The sequence below is a fragment of the Nanorana parkeri genome, unplaced genomic scaffold, assembly GCF_000935625.1.
Source record: "Nanorana parkeri isolate BGI_ZX_2015 unplaced genomic scaffold, ASM93562v1 scaffold471, whole genome shotgun sequence".
In the NCBI taxonomy this organism is placed as follows: domain Eukaryota; kingdom Metazoa; phylum Chordata; class Amphibia; order Anura; family Dicroglossidae; genus Nanorana; species Nanorana parkeri.
In genome coordinates this window covers 560,095-582,226 of record NW_017306739.1, presented here as the reverse complement: position 1 = coordinate 582,226, position 22,132 = coordinate 560,095, and the positions used below count along the sequence as shown (strand labels likewise).

Below are 22,132 nucleotides of genomic sequence, written 5' to 3'. Positions count from 1 at the left end.
CAATGCCTCCCAGCAAATGTTATGACAGGATGCTGCAAAATTCAAAACACAGAATACATAAAAAGTAAAGTAAAGAAACCTTTTAACAGCACTGGAGTCAGATTGCATTCTATATTGACACCAATGGTTGCCAGAGTTTCAGGCTTCCTAATCCACACAGCCTCTTTTAATCAATAACAATTTCTTATGGTCACTCTCACCTCTCATGAGGGAACACAATCAAAGATTTGAAAACGAAGTTGTGTACAGGAGGGACCTTATGTCTCTCCTGTACAAAATGATAAGCTACGGCCTGACATGTCAAATAATTGCATACAGCGGACTCGTGGGAAGAAATTTTATGCTTAATCTTCTGTGTTGTTTCACCAAGACTACACAGGCACTTCATATCGCATAAACATACTCAGAGTTTCAGGTAAAGATACCTTTGATTTTATATGAATATTATTTGCTGGAAGTGTAAACAGTGTTGCTTCAAGAATTTTGTTGACCATAAACCAAACAGGGGTATGTGCCATTTTTTTTTTACTACAAAAAAACACTCTGAACAGGACCCCCCATTCTTGAGGCCAACATCTGCTTTCACCAATTTTCCATGAAGAGAAGGACCTCTTCTATATAATATTAGAGGATTATCTCTAAACTTTGTCAAAGTTAAGATTATCCCTAAGGATCTTCCATCAATTCTTTATAATTCTACTAAAATGCTTGGATAGGACATTATAAATGAGTGATAAATAGAACCTTATTTACCTAAGATCTTGTTCTTTTGTCTCTCTTTCGTTATCCATATTACGCATGTACATTTATAAGACTATCTTAATAAAATGGATATGAAAAGATAACAATCAGCCAAAATACAATTAACCTGTTGGTCTTCGTATGCTTGAGGGGAGGGCTGCTTCTCACTCCAGATACAGAAAGCATAAAGCAGATCTGCTGGACATTTGAATATATCTAGGTTAGCACCCATATTAGGGCCTACACTAGGGATGTTCAGATACCAGTGGCGATACTTTGTATTTTCCTGAGAACTACCAGGGTTACAGAAGTTGCAGCTGTGACAGAACCCTGGCACTTCACCACTGTCCTGAAATAATTTGTCTGTATTGTTTTAGAAAAACTGTCACATGACACTAAACAAAAATGTATCCCTAATTGGGACCTGTGAGTACTTGGACAAGTATTGGTACTTGTTCTGGAAAAATGGTTATCGGTGCATCCCTGATATATAATAATTGAAGGAGACAAAGAGGAGTTTCCAGAGCCTCCTCTTTGTCTCCTTCAATTTTTCCCTGTGGGACACCATTAGGTGAACGCCGCCATCCCGGGTGGCGAGTGATCATGTGACCGAAGGAGGAGAGATCCACGGCGGTACTTGACAAGGAGACATCAGAAGGGGCTGGAAAACCAGAACTTAAAAGACCCTTTAAACAAGGAGACCCTCTTGAGGAATTGTCAGTGAATATTTGGAGAACTACCGGATAGATTGATCAAATATCACTGAGAGAAGGAAATTACCTTTTCTTAAGTGCTGTTCGTGGGATATGCATGTAACGATACATGCCCTTTGAAATGTCATTGTCTTTGCTGTTATTATTTTAGAGTTTTGATTTTTTTGCACGGTTTTTTTCAAGGAGGATTGGTGGGCCACCACAGAGCCCCTTCTTCCTTCTCAAAGTTTGTTCACAGTTCGAATTAATATCACGGTTTAAATCAAAGTTTTCTGAGTTGTTTTATTACATCGTTAGCCAGAGGTTCGCATGTTTGAGATACACATGCCAAACCAGTGAGGTTGATCACTGGCACTAATTGTGAAGGTTCCAGTGTTGATTTTTATTTTGTTTGTGGTTTGAACCTTTTAGTCATATGTAAATCATTCACCTGTATCAACATTTTCCACACCGATTGTCGTAATTTAGTGTGTAGTTGATTCACATAGACCGAGTGCAACATATTTGCTTCCCACACATTCTCAAATAATTCATCCCTCACAGCTACCTCCTCATGTATCATTTCCCCCTCCTCTTTTAGATTGTAAGCCCTCAGGGGCAGGGCCCTCCTTACCATCTTGTCTTGAATTGTATTGTAATGTCTTCCTTACATTGTAAAGCGCTGCACAAACTGTTGGCGCTATATAAATACTATGTAATAATAATAATATCTGATACACATCGCCAGCAGGTTTCAGGGATTGAAGGGTCAAATTTATGGATAGTTGTTGGGTGGTAATACCATCCAGATAGAATCTTGTAATATTATTGTGTTTTTAATATATTTTCATTAACATGTTTAGTTTTATTAATATGTTTTCATTTAAAATTTGTAATTAGAAGTATGATCACCATGGGCCCTGCTGTCTCTGCTTCAATGAGATCTTGTTGCTGTGCTATAATGATATACTGTCATCCACTTGCTTCTGAAGGCTTACAGAAATGATCGTTTTAACCAAAGTATTGTAAAACAATAAATGAGCCTCATAACTAATGACAAAGCAATGCATTCCAAACTAACTGTTCAAGCAAATGTTATTCGTTGTTAAAAGTTTAAACTGCTACCATCAAAATAAAAGGCAAGTTGCGGATATCAGATCAGGGCCCCCTGACCCTTTAGAAATCACCGTACAATAGCAGATAAAAAATGTACTTGTGAAGTATTGTATATATTTTCGCCCCCATCTTTCGCCTGCAGCACCTAGGCGACAATAACATCACAATCATTCCAGTTAGATCTTGGATTCAGGACTACTGTAACTTGCACATGGTAGCATATACAGTAAATGGAAGGCCGTGCCACCGATGAGCCCGATACAGGAGGCCGCCTTAGGTGACATTCATGGAAGCACAATGGAGGAACAGGGGAGGCCAGATGTGTACACTCCATGCGAAACACATTTCATACTAATGTAAGGTAATTTATTGCCACTAATGTCTCATCAATAAAATACATTTTGTTACAAATACTTTGGAAGAGGATATCATTAAATATAAAAAGAATTACAGCAGTAACTGTTTTAATGTCCAGGAACACATTTGTGCCTAGGATAGCATACAAAGTAGATTATATATGGATTCTCACAGAAGGGTTTAGATACCTAAAGGGTTTTAAATCTTCATTCAATTCAGGTTACAGAGCAAGAGCCATTTGCAATATTGTTTCATATTTTTTTATTATTTTTTATGTTGCTGCCACAATCTCTAATATACATACATGCTGTGTTGAAGCTGCTTTGCTAGAAAGACTGGTAGATCCAGCTTTCAGAAGGCAGACACACCAATGCTGAAGCTAATGACACATTCTTTAAGCTGTAACAGCAAAGGCTGTATCAAATTTTGATTGCTCGGATATTATACTCTGTTCCACTTAGGTTTAAATACCTGACATTTTTGGGGTGCAACAAGACAAAGTAGGCCTCATGTATTAACTCAGAGGAAAGGACATAATGTCCACAGTCACCAATACAATTGTAGGTGTTATTTTTATAGTGACTGTTAGACAACTGAAATAAGAATAAACTTTTTCAAGTTTTAAAAAACTACAGCCAATATTACTAAAGGTGGACCAAGGTCTGGTCTATTTCCCTGAGGGAATTGTATCTGCTACTTTATGACCACATAAGTAAATGTAATTAAAAATGTAGCATAAAAACAAAATCTGAATCTAAAATGATAATTTTTATCCTATTGGTCTTTTACTGAGTGCAGTGTATATTTCACAGAGCATTCATCGGAGACTCGTGTTCAAAAGAACTTGTCATTTCAGACAGGTAAAAATATGATGAGAAACCAAGTTAAATAATGACACATGCTGGACACACCTTTATTACTGTGTGCTCTTGCTGTCTTTACAATGTGGTAGAGGTGAAGAATGGTTGTGAGTCATTCCTACATTCTTCTCTTCCGACATGTGTTCAGGAACAAACCATTGCAAGAAAACATAGTGTACAATAATGTGCTGACTGCTGATTACTCTTCCTGGTAATTTGAGGTTTATGAATTAGCACTGTATGGTAAATGTTATATAATCTAAAAGGAAATACCTAGATCTGGTCATAAACCTGCTGCTTGATATCAGAGTCCTGCAGTTGTTATAATACCAATGAAATCAACAATCAACATGGAACAAGTGCAAAGGCCAAACAAGAGCATTGATACACAGTAAAGCAAATGTTTTAGAGCACTGGTGGCAGATGATTGCAGTTTGAAAAGTAAAATTGCCTCTATGGAACCAACCCATCAGTTTTAAGATTTTTTTTTTTGCCACTTTCACAGCTTTCTGACTCGATATTCTATCTTCTTGGTATCACAGATTTCCATAGGCCTCCATGGGTCTGGCATCCAATAGAGACAGACCAGGAAATAATAATAGGCAAAAGGATCCATTAAGTGGTTTGGACCTGCACTTCAAAGGAGATGGACAGGCAGAACAGGAGCATGCAGTAAGTTTTACTTACAAGGTTATTCACAAAAGGGTGAAGAGTTTGGAGAAGATAGGAGAAGTGAACAATCTAGGACAGTGATGGCGAACCTACGCACTCCAGCTGTTTTGGAACTACAAGTCCCATGAGGCATTGCAAAGCTCTGACACCCACAGAAATAACTCCCAGAGGCAGATGCATCTTGGGATTTGTAGTTTTGGCACAGCTGGAGTGCCAAGGTTCGCCACCACTGATCTAGGATAAGATAGCTGATTAGGAAAAATTCTCCAATTCAGCTCACTTTCCAGTTCAGCTATGTTGTCCTAGATTGTTAAAGTCTCCTGCCTTTATCAGTTTTAAGATTTTTTTTTTTGCCACTTTCACAGCTTTCTGACTCGATATTCTATCTTCTTGGTATCACAGATTTCCATAGGCCTCCATGGGTCTGGCATCCAATAGAGACAGACCAGGAAATAATAATAGGCAAAAGGATCCATTAAGTGGTTTGGACCTGCACTTCAAAGGAGATGGACAGGCAGAACAGGAGCATGCAGTAAGTTTTACTTACAAGGTTATTCACAAAAGGGTGAAGAGTTTGGAGAAGATAGGAGAAGTGAACAATCTAGGACAGTGATGGCGAACCTACGCACTCCAGCTGTTTTGGAACTACAAGTCCCATGAGGCATTGCAAAGCTCTGACACCCACAGAAATAACTCCCAGAGGCAGATGCATCTTGGGATTTGTAGTTTTGGCACAGCTGGAGTGCCAAGGTTCGCCACCACTGATCTAGGATAAGATAGCTGATTAGGAAAAATTCTCCAATTCAGCTCACTTTCCAGTTCAGCTATGTTGTCCTAGATTGTTAAAGTCTCCTGCCTTCTCCAAACTCTTCACCCTTTTGTGAATAAACCTGTTAGTCTTCCTCTTCCCCATCCGACGTATCATAGGTACAAGTGGTTAATTGCTCAAAAAACATTGTTACCATTGTATCTATTGAAACTAACTACCATTGTACAAAGGGATGTTTTTTAAAGTATGGGGGTGCTATGTGCCTCTTTTTAGGACTGTTTCAAATTTAGGTTTTAATAATATGGTTTTAAAAAATATCTAGCATACATACATAAGTAATTAGTGCAGAAGCCAGTGTGAAATACATAAAAGTAGACAGCAGTACATTATCTTCTGAGAATGTAAAATATACTTGCCAGTTAAATAGGTTTTACATAAGCTCCACAACCACAAGTATCTGTAACTCCACCAAGCAAGATAGCATGGAAGATGGCCAACATATGGAATTGTAGATGGTGTCAATAGAACAGGCAAACCTCACGCTCACATTTCCTCTAGTTATAGTGTTATCAGACCATAAGCTTGCAGCACCTAGTTGGTATTAATCCAATAATTTTATATTGGCACTGGAATTTGACACTAAAAAGGTGCCCACACACCTTGCGATAATCGTACAATAATCACGGGAAATCCCGCGATCGTACGATTATCGTAAGGTGTGTGGAAGCCGTGCAACCTCTACTACTGTAAGGTCGCACGACTTTTATCTTACGAACATGTTCGAAAACCCGCCGAGAATCGTACGATTTTTGGTGGGTGTGTAGCACGTTCATAAGATAAAAGCCGGACGGCCGGTGTGTGCAAGCGCACACTGCCCGTTCGGCATTGCGGTCATCGGAAGCCCGCCCCTTAGCGGGGCGGGCTTGCGGTCATCGCAAGTAAGATCTGCCTGTCCAAGATAAGCAGATCGTAAGTTTTTTTAATTACCTTACAACCATCGCAAGACAAAAGTCTTGCGACGGTTGTAAGGTGTGTGCCCAGCCTAAGAGTGTAGATCAGTAACTTAGCGAGACACTTTTGGCTCCGATAAAGTAACTATTACATTTAAAGCAGAAATCCAAGCATATATAAAAACATACCATTTATTTTAGTTATGTATTAATGTCCATTCTGTTCAATGTTCAATCAGCAGGAGGATGAACAAGCTATATTATTTAGCTAAAGAAGTGAGGACATTGGCAGCTATATTGTAAGGCAATAGTATCTAACATCAGAGTGGCTGAACAGAAATTAAAAGAAATGACAGTAAAAACAATGCACATATATGTATTCTATGTGTATTTAGCGGTTTCATATAGTTGGACTTTAAGTGTAAGGGTGGTAGTTTATTAGGAGTTATTTTAGTATTAGGTTATGGGTTAAAACATAAAGGCTAGTGCACAGGCACCATGGATTACATGAGTGTGACATCTTGTACATGAAGCTGGCCATAGATGATCCCTTAACAAAAATGGCATTAGCCTTCAGGGTAGCATCAAAGATGTAGCCATTGTCAAAAGAGTGCTGTAATCTCTTTGAAATGTAATATACACTGCAGGTATGGAAGGGGGAAGGTGAAAAGGGACAGACTTGATTTTAGGGAGTGTTCACATGATTTTCAGGTCCTGATCAGGTGCGGATCTGCAGACGCGGTGCTACTCATGCAGTGCGTTTTTGACGCGTTTTCGGCCCGGATACTGACTTTTCTTTTTTTTCTTACAACCCGTGGGGCTTTCAGTATGCAGATGCTTCCTCTGAGGTCACTTCCACCCTCTCGTAACATCTACTTCCCTTTGTGTATGTAAATGGTGATCAGACATGTATCACATGTTTGCAGGCATGTTGATGGTGCTGGCTACAGCAATCTGCAGAGAACGAGCTTGGAGGAGACGTAGTTATTGGGTACACCCGATCTTGAGGCTCCGGGACTCCAAGGGTCAGTTCTAGAGTTTATATGAGGATTTGCGAGCTCACCCGGATAAATGTTTTTCCTTTACTCGTATGTTCATGGAAAGGTAATGGGCATGTTCAAAATGTTTGCAGTTCATGTCTTTACCTCTACCTCAACCTGTCTATATTTTTTTTTTTGCTTAGCTGCATTGCGTTCCGTTTTCGTCGCGTTCGTGCGTTTCCTGACCGGACAAAATGTGACATGCAGTATTTTTTCTGTCGTAACCTGAACGGACAGGCCCTTATAATAAACTTAAGCTTTGCATACAACCTTGCCTATATATATGGACTTATATATCATTTTGCAATGTGGAGTTCAACTCCTGCTAGATCATTTGTTCAGTTTGAATTGTCCAGGTGTATGACAAACCTAGCTGAATCTTTTTATGCTCACTGTATTAAACCTGGATCTTATCTAGTTGGGTAGCTGGCTAACCAAATGTTCAAAACCAGAACATTTATACAATTTCAATCAATAAATCAGTCAGGCCAGTTCATATTTCCTTCTCATGTTGAAAATCAAAAGTGGCTTCCTTGTTCATCATTTACTGCATATAACTGAAGTTAGTATAAATGTGCAGAATAAAAAATAAAAAAAGGATATGATCACTATATCTTTGGGAGAATACATTATTTTATGATTGAAAGCAGCAATGTATTTATTGGGACATCTACTTGTAAAAGTTCAAAAATTCCTTGTAATGACCAGTAATGGACACACAGAACAGCTGAATGGAACTTGCTTCTGAGTCATATAGATTTCTAAAGCAAAGGCAAGATTGCCTTTCAAGCAGCAGCGTGAAACCAGGGGCAATCATCTGTCCCTAACTGCAAGTAATCATTCCTTGTGCAATTATATCCAAACACCAGCGGACAGCTGTGGCCCCTGTCAATCGGTCATTGCTTTGTACAGGCTCAGCGGCTGCAACTATCTGCATCCACCTGTAAATCCAGCAACAGGAATCTGCTGAATTCTTGCCGCAGCTGGAACATTTTTGCTGTGTCAATGAGGTCTAAGAGACTTTTTCACAAGTGAACGTCTACCTAAAATCATGCAATTCTGTATCTGCCTGGCTTACTTCAGAAAAGAGGAATGGTAATTTATTTACCAGGCTTACGAAACAGTTTTCACAACCATTTTGTTAGTTAATACCAGTGCTAATTTATAGGCCTGCTCACTCACAATAGCAAAGGCCTCACTTAACAAGCCGGTCCATTCTATATAATATTGATAACTGACAAGAATGATATTAATGAGGCCATAAGCATAACCTTGTGCATTTGTGCTGAAAAGTGTGCATTTCAAAAGGTATGGGTATGCATATAAATAAAGAAGCCAGCATGCAATTTTAATGAGCCAGGGAACAGAGAATTTCACTGACAACAAAGCAGAACACTCAAAGTCTGCCTCCACTTGTACTTTAAGCCACATTGGGTATCTAGTTTCTGAGATCTGTTCAGATCTCACATAGTGTGCAACTCCAGATTGCAAAATTATTATTTTTTTCTTTGATAAAGCATAAATCAAAAGTCTGCCAGAAAAAAATGTATATTGACTCTAATTATCAATGCGTTCTGACTAATCAGTAACTGTGTGACTACATGCACCACAGAGCATTCACCAGATACCATATTCTGCAGTCATAGCCTCTACTCCTGACTATATTATATTTTATCAGCTTATGCGTTCTGCTGTCATCTCCTATACTTATGTATAACAAACCTGCTGTACACAGTTACAAATGTACCTGAACTTGGCTACCACATGGGAGTTTATATCGCAAGGTAGTTTCAGTTTTATGACTAGTCCAATAATATGAAATGTATAATTGACAAACATAGATGAGACACACATACTACAGCATATTGTACTCATGCATTCATCCTGCAACACAGGTCCAGAACATGTGTCTTAAGGAACATAGAGCCAATCGTTTGATTTGGCTAATTATTTAATAACCTTTAAAACTCATGAATGTATCTGGATTCCACCATTGTTTTCTCAATATATCAGTAAATTGTAGGCTTTTTTAAAAACCCTTTGCCGACCTATGGCGTATGGTGGAACACAACCACTTGCAGCTGGCCACGTCAGTATGCCGTACGTCAGTGGCTTTTACCTTTCTCCTATAAACTCCTGAACTTACATCAGAAGGGTTCCCCTGACTCTCCCCTGTGAATAGTGGTCATCAGCGGCTGAAGTTTTACATCACTTCCTGTTCATTCATGAGTTTCTTAATGGGGATAAACACTCATTACAGAGGCTTCTATCCTTTCATAACTGGTTGATAGTAAATTACTATCTCTAGTTTGTGAATGAATGAGAAGCCTCTGTACTGAGTGCTTTCCATTCATTCAGAACAGAGGCAGCAGAAAAAGAGCATTTTGTGTCCTCCATTTCTTTTTTGATTTCCAAAGTGAAATGTCAGGGGTCTGTTTAGACCTCTGGTATTCCCGAAAGCCCCCCAACAGTAACAAAATAAATTTAAAAAAATTTAAAAAAAAACACACCTCCCCCACACAGACACAGATAACACACACTAGCACCATATTGCGGTATACGCTATGCACATGCACTGCGGTGCATTGTTAGAACGCATCACAGTGCTCGATTTTTTTCCTTTTTAGAACATTAATTCAACTGTGTGGCAGTACATGGCCAGGGGTTGTGACGCATTGCCGTGCATTGTGATATGTTGTGTTGTGATTACATGAACGCCTGTATCAGTTTATCACAACACACACACCAAACAGCACAAAAACATTTTTAACAGAAGTTTTAAGTGCTTCTTTCAAGTCTTGCATTCCTTTTTTTTTACCGTTTTGCAAAAAGACGCAATGTAAAATGTACAAATATATGTAATTAATAACTCTATACATTTTTATCTTTTAAATTTAGTCGGACAAGTATTTTTGTGTGTGTACTGATACTGATTTTAGTGTGCTTTCATCAATTTAATTGTGTATTTTTATCAATTAATATTGATTTGACAAACATTTGTGCAATTATCGCAGGACCTACAAAATTAGTAGCACCATCTTTTTATTCTCTATTCAGTCAGCGCTGGAGGATCGGACAGGGGAGGGGGGAATAGCTGCAGGGAGCCGTGAGTGACAGTCACGGCTCTCTGCAGGGACATGATCGAGAAGTGAGCGAGCGATGGTATGTGTTCGCTCACTTTCCGATCTATTGAGCGGACGTGTGACAGTTTAATTGTCACACGTCGGCTCGAACTATGAGGCTGAGTGATTTTCACTCACCTCATAGTTCTCCTTTAAAGGGGTTTCGAACGTTGGGAGTGACAGTTCGGCTTTCCGATCATGTGATCACTGTGATTAACTGTCACAATGGTCACATTGCTCCAGATTGTAAACGGTGACAGGGAGAGGTGGGGGACAGCTCGGTCACTGTGCTAGGAGCGCCAAGTGAGCAGTGAAGTCAGCTGAACGCGACGTTAAAGTCCACCCGCTGTGCTACCGCTTATATGCCTATTCCAGCAGGAAGGTGTTAAGGAATTACAAATATGAAACGCATACTATAAATAACGTTATTTATAGTATGTGTTTCATAATGTAATCAATATCCAACCATCTGGGTATGCCAAAATAAGTACCTGTCTAAAATAATGAAAGGCTTTGCAGTGCTGGTAAGATACAATCATAAAGTTGTCCAAAAAAAAAGGTGCTGTCACGATTGCCTCAAAGAAACCATAAGTCTTTATTAGGGCTGCAACCAACTAATCAATTAATCGATAATAAATCAATGAGAATCGTTGACAACTATTCTCATTATCGATTAGTTGGTTGGATCCCGTAGCTCTCTCCTCCATGCTGGGAGGAGGGTACAGCAAGCAGTTGGCTGGTGCAATAGCCAGCCTGCTATTGCAATTTGAAATGGCCAATAGCAGGCTGACTATTGCACCAGCCCACTACCTGCTGTACTTATTCAGCTTCCATATGCGGAATCTTGCCACTGGCAGCAGTCATACACTGGCTGATGTTATTCAAGAGCCATGTGTTTACAATACAATGATTAAAAAAAATATATATTATATATACCATTTTTTTGGTTCAGCTTGACAAATTCTGCTGCAGGAGGTGCGTTGCAGTGTCATTCATTTCAATGGCACTCCAAACACGCCGCCCACCCACAGTGTGATCAACAGCAGTGGAACGTACGGTACCACAATGCTGTGTGTTCCAGTGCAGTCCGATTGCAAACAATTGTGCATGCAGTTTTATTTTGAAGTAAACTTTTTGTTTGTAACCCTACATTTGTGTATTTTATTTTAAAGGATGGCATTTATTTTTTTATCTGATTAAATCGAAAAAATTAAAATCAGCCAGCTAAATCGATTAGGAAAATATTAGTTGCAGCCCTAGTATTTATTAAATGAAATTTTTAACCTCCTTCATGAACATACAGCATGTCCATTGAATTAGAGCCCCTCACTGAGTGAGGGAGTGAACACAAGTAATTAACAAATCAAACTGCTATACTTTAGAGGTAAAGCAGCGCTATTATAAGGATTTAAGAGTGATCAGTGGTATTCTGTTATGCTATAAGCTTGTTTGGCATTCTATAGCACAGAAAATATTGTGCGGTGAACAGCCACTCATGGATGTTTACCTTTGTCTAGAATCTGGTGTTTAATAAAAGAAGCTATACGCCTGTTTGCATGCGTGTATGTATGGGGGGGACTTTAAAAGAAAATGTAATTCTTTATTTGTAACTTTACATTTTTGAAACTTTATTGCTATCACATAGGGGGGTTAGAAAACCCCCTTATGTGATAGCAAAATATGTGACAGGTCCTCTTTATGGAGACATCAGGGGTCCCCAAGACGCCTGTCACCTAGGACCCCCCTGAAAAAGCTGATGAAGCAAAGATCTGCTTCATCAGCTTCTCTCCAGCATCTGAAGCTGGAGAGTGACACAAGAATGCGGAAGTGATGTAATATACATCAGTTCCGCATTCTGACAGTGGAGAGGGGACCGGAGGGAGCTCGTGTACCCAGCTCCCTCTGATCCCCTGTGACAGATGCCCTATCCTGGTCCCGGGCTTGCACTGGGCACAGCGGTCTAAAGACGCCTGCTCAGATCTAGAGAGCTCCTGGCCGGGAAGTGGTTAAAATCGTTTTTTTATTTTTTTTATCTATTTTTTACTGTTGGGGGGGCTTTGGGAAATATTAGGGGTCCAAACAGACCCCTGACATTTCCCTTTTAAAATAGAAAAGAAATTGAGGACACCAAATCCTCAATTTCTTTTTTAGCAGCCTCAGCACTCAATGAATGGGAAGCACTCAGTACAGAGGCTTCCCATTCAAATATTTACTACGGTATCAGCTGTTTCTGAATGGGGAGAAGCCTCTGTACTGACTGCTTCTCCCCATTGAGGAAATCTTGAATGAACAGGCTGTAATGTAAATCACAGCCTGTTCATTCATAACTGGGGACACATAGTTATTTACGAACACTGGAGTGATCAGGTGATCGCTCCAGTGTTTGTCCTTCTCACACAGAGGATCGGTAAGTATCATTGATATTTACCTATCCACTACTCTGCCACGCACAGAGCCGCTGTCATCCCCTGAAACTGTCAAGATGACAGCGGCTCCGATCTCCTCCCCGCTCGGCCAACCTGACAGCTGCGGGCGCGGCTTCTCTCCTACTCACCGCTCGGCCATCCTGACAGCAGGCAGCGCTCCCTCCTGCGCCCCCCCCTGTGTCATATCGGATGGTCAGCTCAGCTGTGAGGGGGAGAGAAGCTGCCCCCAGGACGAGCTGTGTCGGTCGCACGGCACCCTTGTTGCCATGGCGCCCTGTGCGGCCACACTGCTCGCACACCCCTAAGGCCGGCCGGCCCTGGTGGTAGTGGTATGTTTGTTGAGCAGTATGAAGGGGGGTGAGCACTGGCCACACCTTTTTACCCTGATGGGTTGTGTTTCAAGTTTTTTTGGGGAATGAGAAGAAGTGCAGTGGTGTGTGTTAGAAAGAGAGAGACTGCATGCTGGCTTTGCTGGAGAAGCCTGCAGGTCTAAGCAGACCCAAGCAGTCTCACAACTAGTCAGGAGACGGAAGGTTTTGTTATGTATTGGATTGTGCTGACACAGCCCCCCTGAAAGGGAAACTCTTTTTCCATGTTTTTGATGCAACAGTCATAAATAAACAAGGGAAGGAAGCCCTTATATACTCGGACACCTGGACTACCTCTCTGCAAGCTCTAGATTTTGAAGGTATATAATTGGAGGATGCAGAAGGATGCAGTCAAAATTAAGGCTCATTCTACTGATTGTAAGATAATGCAAAGCAGCAAGAATCTAAATCAACTGTTGGCTGCCCAGTTAGTGAGCACTGAGGCTCAGGTGATGGCTTTGGCACTGAGGCTTAACTGCTTTGACCCAGGCATCAGACAGAGACCAACGGCCCTTAACAGAAGTGATGCAAAAGCTCCCAGCCCGGGACCCATTCCCACCATTACCCCTGGCAATACTTGTGCAGACACAGCAAGCCACCTTCTACAAAGGATAACAGCCTAAGATGATGTAGAAGATTTCTTATGTACTTCTGAAATTACTGCAGAAGGGCAGGCATGGCCTAAGGATTGTTGGGTGGCACTTCTTGTGCAGTTGTTATTAGGTGGCTTCCAAAAGGTATACTTTGATCTGACCTTAGATGATGTCCTGGATTATGAAATATTAAGAACAGAGATCCTGCAGCCTCTGGGAATGAGAACCTTAGTAAGGGCGAGGGGGGCACTGTTGGAGCTATGGAGGGGGCTCCCCACTCTCGAATGTATGACAGGTTTAGCATTCCTCTACAAGTCTATGAAAATGCAAAATATGCTTGAAGCAGGTCAAATGCAGGTCAACTGCGGGTAAGAAGCATCTGTCAATTTCTGAATGATCTCAGCAGCATCTTAAAGTGATGTCAAATTGATGCCATCAACACAAGCCCAAAGCCCATCGACACAGACCTTTAGAGTTTAAGAAGAGAAAGACAAAAGACCTAAAGCATATTATGTTTATATTGTTGGTAATTTAAAAATAGATGTAAAGATATGGTGATAAGAAATGTTATATTGTGATGCTTAATCAGTTCCTAGTAAAGAATAAAAAAAATTAAAAAAGATACATTAAATCACTCTGGAAAACGGATTCTGCAGAGAACTTGAATATTTTCTGACATTTATAAAGTAAATTTGAAACACATTAAATGCAATTCAGGCTGCCTGTCAGTTAGCAAAGTCTATGTGACAGTTTTACAGCATATTTTCAACCTCTGTGTTTGTAAACCCAGAAAGCCAACTAAGACAGATTTACGTCAATCTAAAATCCACATTTGAGTGCAGTAACAGACATAAAAAGAAACTAACTTGATGTGCCTTTAATCTTCAATAAACCCTTTGATTGCTACAAGCATTTTATGGACCTTTCTTCATTCAAGCCAAAAAAAGTACCCCAATTTCAACCGTGAACTTTATTTATATTTTGTGTAGGATTACTTGAAACTTGAAATAGGGTGTAATATTGTTTTTTCTTCGTAATTCCTCATGTTCCATCAGGTCACCCTAGTATGGCCTCACCACATGGGATGCAAGTACACATGTAACACCTCAAAAAATGTCCTCAACTAAAATCCCTGCTATTTAGTGTGCACCATAATATGATCTGCATGAATCCTACTCAAATGCTGCTGGAGTTTCAGGAAGATTATTTGTCCGTACTAAATTTCTGAAAGTGGGTATTTAATGTACATGGGTGTAGGCACTTACTTGTATGATATTGCTGGGGTCCGTCAAGGGGTTGCTTAGTCACTGAGCCTATGCCTACCACTACCTATACCTCAGAAATAGGTTCTGTAATGTTGATGACTTCCATATGCTTTCATAAGCAAAATAAACAAACAATATTCATAGAGGTCTGTTGACAAAAGGCCTCAACTTGGAAATTACAGGCTTCTGTATGTGTTCTTTAAAATTAACATGTGACTTAAAAATGGACGCATTTACAGCCCTCTATCTCTCACCTCCTCTACACACTAAAGGTGTTCTAGCTTGTTACTTGGTGCTGATGCCAAGTGTCTCAATACTGTTAAAAAAAAAATCTAGGCGTTTCTATCTATAAGTAGCCACACTATATTAGTAAATGAGAAGCAGCCATGCATACAAATTAACAGCTTAAAGTGACACTAAATTCAGCAGTTACACCTTAAAAATGCATTCAAGTACCATAACTATTAACAAAAATGTACCTTATTTGTGTATCACTCGGCTGTAGATCCTGTAGATCCTCGACTGTAGATCCTCGGCTGTAGGTCCTTTCTTCTGGAGAGTGGCTACTTTTGTTTCCCATGGTCCCTGTGTGTGTTGTAAAATGTATTGAAGTTATAGTCTATCACGGGTGTGAGCATGGAGATATAGTCCATCACACAGGGACCATAGGGAACAAAAGTTGCCACTATCCAGAAGGAAGGTCAATGTCAGCAGCAATTCAGAGAGGCTTCTGTTGGCGCTATGTAAATCCTGTATAATAATAATTTGAGGATCTACAGTCGAGTGATACACAGAAGTTACATTTTTGTTAATAGTTATCGTACTTAAATTCATTTTTAAGATTTGACTCCTGAGTTTGGTGTCACTTAAAGGAGAACTATGGGGTCAGTGTTTTTCCCCATAGTTCTCCTTGGGGTAACGGGAGGACACAAACTAGCGTCCTCCCGTTACCCTAAGCTCAGTATACCGCGAGCTACAGATCGCGGTATACTGAGACGCCGCACCTGGAGCGGATCCCGACTTAGATGACGGGATCCGCCCAGCTGCGTGATGTTAGGAGACTCAATCATCTTAAATTAGGGCAAATTTAAATTAGGGCAAGCACAGAGAACTAATTATTCTGTGACCAATTTAGAAGATTGGCAGATTTGCATATTAGTAATACTCCCAGTCTAGTATAAAATTATTGGGAAGTGTCTTGATGGCTGCGTGGGTGGCTGTCATATTACATTGGGTTGCACTCAGTACAACTAAACCACCCCTGTCTATCTATTGTTTTTACGGTTAATTTAAGCCTATGTGCAACTGTCCCTCTCTGTGAACATGTGATGCTTTGCGGAGCAGAGAACAAGGCTTCTCTGTGGAACTCCATGTAGGCAAAGTTTGTGTGGCCTATAAAAGGCTATTTATAGAAACCCTTAAAGAGCAGCTCCAGCTAAAAAAAAAAATTTCTAGCTATAGATCAGAGAGTAGGAAAAGATAAGGACCTCGGTCAGGTTTTTATTGCCTTCAATGTCCCCCATATGGAAGATGTCCCCTTACTTTCTGTCCTAGAGATGAAACAGGAAATGAGAGGAAATCTTGAAGTGAAGGAAAATTCTACCTTTGTCAGTTTTCACCGGAGCAGGTACCTCCATTTGGAAATTCTCCCTCTTCTCCGATTCTGGTGATACCTGCAAATGTTTAGATTTCCTTTTACTTTCAGTCCAGGTTACAACGGTTTATGCAGACATCTAAATAGCTCTACCTTTATAAGCTATGGAAAGTTTAGACGAGTTTATCTTAAACCCTTCACTGACCAGGGGTAAATACAACTTCATAACCAGACCAAAGTATCAGTTCATTCAATTATAACATAAGCTAAACTCCGTCTTCAGAAACATTTCATTCAAATATATTCCTCAACAACCACAAAGGATTTAAATCAACTTGTGTGCACCAAATGTCCTGTAAAACTAGAAGTGGAAGCATCACTATGTTGTACATAGCCTGTGCAGAGAGCAGAGCTCTAAGAGGGACCCAGCAGACCCCACCCACTCCAAACTGACTACAAAAAACTAGAAGGGGTGGACACAAGACCAGTCGTCCTGCACAAGGAGGGGGAGCAACGTTGACTAGTCTTTATTACAGGAAGTTCCTGGACAGAGACAGTGTTTCATAGTGGATTACTGTACAGATCTAGAAGAAATACACCAAGGATAAAGTAAGAATACTCATGCTTCTTGCATCAAACATTGGTATATATTATATATTAAAATAAAGGACGCCAGGAATGGGTCCTGGATGGACGATATATCCCTCTGCTTGTTTAGGTGGTGGTCCCGTTAAGGTCGCCTTGTATTGAGGGTTCTCGCCAAGCAGAGCGAGGGGTTTCCGGGTCGGACTTGTAAGCAAAACTGCTAGGCAGTCTTACCAGAGTTGTTAAATATACATGGGTCCCGGAATCTGGAGGCTCAGAGAGATATTGGGTGGGACAGAGCCTCCGTCCCTGAATACAGCCAGTTCTGGTGATGAAAGGGTTACCCCACCAGCCAGAGTGTGTGTTAAAAGGGAACATGAAGCCAGTCAGTTGGTGTCTGGGAGGAGTGTTTGGAGCAGGACACATGGTTATGAGTGTAAAGCTATAGAATACAGTCTACCGAGGCACTTGTATGCATACTGGAACCCTTTGTGAGCAGGCTGGGACTCTAACCCTGAGGTGGGACTTAGCATACTGGCGCTGAGCCGAATCTTATATTTGCTGAATATAAGCCATTTGATTGTTTGTGGATAAGAAAAAAAGTTTATTTGCTGATGCGGCTGGCTACGGGTCATATCCGCCCTGAATATTACTATATATATATATATATATATATATATAATATATATATATATATATATATTAGCATGTGTTTTTTTGCATGCTTATATATATATATATACACACACACACACACACACAAATGTATATTTTCAGGGAGACATGCACAGCCTGCCAATAAGGACAACCATATTAATACATTGCGGGGGGAATTTATGAATGTGTTTGCAACAACATTTTTAAGCGCAAAGACTAAAATCTCATGCTAACTACAGAGTTTTACCTTATGTGTCTTTTTTTAAGTGTTCTTATGACATAATCATGTTTATACCTCACTGCACATATTTTGCAACATTTTCATAAGTTCTCAACTGCGCAGTAATTGCGACGTTAAAAACCCTCTAACTATTGCACAATCTACAAGTGTTCCTGAGTGCCTTAATGTATCCCAAAGACAATTCAGCTTTATACACTCAAGTCACTTCAGGACTGTTCAGCTGTCGTCTAGGAGGTTCCCTGCAAACTTGCGATAAGACAATTTTGAGACGATTCTGCTTATGAAGGCTTTTAGGAATTAAACATAAACTAGAATAAATCTGTTGCTATATGCACTATAAAAATCAGGGATAAAAAAAAAAGACTAATCATTCATCCAATTTGATAAATTCCCCCCAAATAATTTATCTGACAAAGAGTAAGGGCTAGTTCACTCCATCCTGATTGTGGCCGGAATGCACTGGATCGCATTCCGGCTGGCTCACTTTGTTTTGGGGCGGGAGGGGGTGTGGCGGTACAGCAGCCACGCCTTCTAGTCGCAATGGAACGCGTGGCACATCAGTGCCTGCGTTTTCCGGTCCAGTGCAGTCAGAAAAAAAATAGTGCATGCACAGGTACCCATTCTGGATTTCACATTGTATTCTTTTTATAGTTTACCCTCTGCTTGTTATCATGTTGCCTTTTCTGTGGCCCAGCAATATCAAAAACATCAGAAAATCTTGGGGAATCCAGGTTATGGGTTTGTTGTATAAATGTCACTTGTCTTTTTCCTTTTGTTTTCACAAATGGGCATTATTTTAAGATAAATTTTAACAAACCCAAACATATAAACCTAACCCTAACTGTATATGATTAAAACAGATTATTTATTAATAACACATACAATTATTTCCTTTTCTATAGAACAGGGAAAGCTAGCATCACCTAATGCCTACAATTATCACGAGGGATATCGGGAGTGTTGTGCTGCCATTTTGGGAATGCAAATGGTTATATAAAAAGAGAAAAACGGCATCATCAGAGGCAGTTAGTTAGTTGCTGTGGTAGAAGTATTGGTAGTACTAGGGATAGAGCCTGCTGTATAGGGACAGTTAGGACCTGGGGTGCTCTGTGCCAAGAAAAAGGGGCGTATGGACTGAGCACATGTAAACAGGATCAAAGCAGTTATTGAACAAATAAAAGAAGGTGGTACAGCTGGAGTGTGAGGCGGCAACCCTCCGCACGGGGTAAATGCAAACCCTGCCTTACTCAATACCAGGCAGACAATGTTATTTTGGGTAACTGTTCAAGGTGTTTGTCGCAATTCAGTTTAAAACATTTATAACAAGTGATTCTATTCTGATGAACACTTCCCTGGAACTGCCATCTTCTGTCTCATTATTGCCCTCTACCTATGGTCATTTACAGCCTCTTCACATGGTAACATGCTCCCTTACAACAAGCCTCTTCTCATGGCAGGTAGGTTCACTCACAGTCAGCCTCTCTACATAGCATTCTCTTAGGTCAGCCTTTTCACATAAAGGTCCTATCAAAATAACTGTGTTAAATACAACCCTCCTTTTCCAGGGAATGCTGGACTGTGGCTTAGTACTAGAGGGACTACTGTTTGTAGTCTCAGATGTTTAGGCCTTACCTACCCATGTGCTCCTAAACCTACCCAGGTTAGCCACAGCTTTACCTGTATAGTGACCCTACCAACACCCTTGTACACAACAATTCGAAGAAGAGATGTTGTAGCCAGCTGCTTGTCAATATAAAATAATCTTGGCTAGTATAATAACATCCCTTGTACATTGCTATTATAGGAAAAGAACAGTTGCAACCTGCTCTTTCAGCAAAACTATGTTTCTCTTATGCCAGTCCTGTGGCCGCCCACAGAGAAAGGCATGACATAACAAGTCCCGTCTACCAAATGTTAGCTCAAAACACGCCAAGTGTAGAAGCAGAACTTCAACAACACTTTGATCAAGTTTCTCAGTCAATGTGTGTCAATGAAAAAATACTGGAATTTCACTTAAGTCTCAAATATTTCTATGACTTCTAAACTTGCAATGACTTCTTAGGCCATTATATACATAAACCGCACATACCTGCATTAATACACAGTGTACTAAAGAGAGAGCTGACGTGGTTAACAAGTTTATGCATATGCAATGAGCATTGTAGATTGCACACGCAAGTACATTTTGTTTTATTTTGTAGGAGAACCATATTAATTGATTGTAACTGATATAAATGCTTGTAAATGTATGAAATTGTATTTGAAAGCAAGTAAACTGATGAAAGAAAACAAGGCATATTAAGGCTTGTAAAAACACACGGGAAACCACACAAAATATATATTTTGATGCCACATCCTTCAACATGCTGAGGAAAAGCTGGTGGTGTTGCAACAATGCTGGAAAAATGCATCTGAAAATACCGAATTCAAATATATAACCGTATGTCTTAAAAAATAATTGCACTGTATATAACACATAAGTACAAAAACTTTGGAACTATACCCCCTTTTTAACTCCATGTGGTTTAAAAGCTGCAATCACAGGTCCAGTCAAGTATAAGCATTAGCTGTCTGCATCTGCACTGTAACTGCAGACAAGGAGTGAAAAGAAGCTGCAGCACCAGAAAACAAGCTAAGGGCTTGTTCACACCGAGCGCGTTCCAGGAGCAGAGCAGTTACAGACCGGATCAAAACTGCATCCAAATGTATTCCAATGGTATTTTGGGCTCTAGTTCACACTGCAGCGTTCAGTTCCAGAGCATGTAAAAAAAACAGCAGCAAGCCCTATTATTTTACCTCCTCTCAAACGCATCCAAATGCACTGGAACGCACTAAAAGCCCATTTTAAACTAAAAAAAAGTTTGCTTTATTTTTTTTACCAAAAACGCATGAAAAACTCAGCAAAAACCGCGGCATAACACACTGCACTGTGTGTGCAGAAACTCATGCAGATCTGGTCTGCATTTGGTGTGAACAAGCCCTAAATGTAAACAATGTTGACACTGGCCTGGGCATATAATAACAGCTTTCAAAAGTAAAAGAAAATAAAGGGCTCAGTGCTTATATAGTACATGCAAACTTGCTTGCTACCCTTGCATATATTTGAAGAACTCGCATATCTTAAAATCACACATGGGCTGAGGTCACCAATGGCGGGGGGCTGTCCTTTCCAAGCCATAATAATAATAATAATAATATTATTCAGGATTTATATAGCGGCAAAAGTTTGCGCAGCACTTTACAATATAAGGAGGGCATTACAGTTACAATACTTAGTGAATACATGTTACATCCATGTAGTGGTAATGCAACTAGGTCCAATGTGAGGCAAGGCCTTAGGTAGTCACAAACCCAGGCAGCTGGTGCTGAAGAGGGCTTTAATCAGACACTAAACTCAGGAGTAAAATCTTGGGCCTCATTCACACTAGGGTGTGATCAGGTGCTTTTATATGCCTTTTTAATGGTTTTCTAAACACATATAATGCTTTCCAATGGATCCATTCATACCTTGTGTTTAGATGCAGCCAGTTTCGATGCGTTTAGGAAAAGTCAGGTGCATCCGGGAAACAATTTTAGCTTCTAAACGCACCAAAACACATGTAAACGCAAGACGCGTCTATATGCTGAAATCTCATTGGCTACTTCAATGGACAAAAGGACAGATGCATCTAAAAGCATAAGCATGTATGACAGATGTCTGCATAAAAACGCGGAGTGTGAAGTGGAAAGTGGACAGTGTGAATAAGGCCTTAAAATTTCATTCAAGTACCTTCACTATTAACAATACTGGACCTTATTTGTGTATCACTCAGTTGTAGACCTAAATCATCTCCGAATTGGTGATGACACTCAGTGGCGTAACAACCGGGGGGGCAGGGGGGCACTTGCCCCGGGCGCAGGACTGAAGGGGGGGCGCCGTCACGACCCCCGCTAAACGAAGCCCCTGGCTCCCTCTCTCTGCCACATTCACCCGGCTGTCATCGGGCGGCCGCTCGCTCCTCCGAGGCCACTGCGAGCGGCCCTCTACAGTGCCTGATTGGAGGGCGCGTCTGCCTGATCCAGCCAGCCCGGATCGCATAGCGGC

At 40.5% G+C, this 22,132-nt stretch overlaps 1 protein-coding gene across 1 annotated transcript in view; it reads right to left on the bottom strand.

Annotated features, from left to right (window-relative positions):
- Positions 1-16,641, bottom strand: part of PTPN3 (protein tyrosine phosphatase, non-receptor type 3) — a 129,185-nt gene extending 112,544 nt beyond the window's left edge. The window contains exon 1 of the mRNA XM_018560666.1: positions 16,575-16,641. Within this exon, the coding sequence (XP_018416168.1) occupies positions 16,575-16,608 (34 nt within the window). The 5' untranslated portion in view covers positions 16,609-16,641. The remainder of the gene's footprint in view (positions 1-16,574) is intronic.
- Between the last annotated feature and the right edge of the window lie 5,491 nt (positions 16,642-22,132).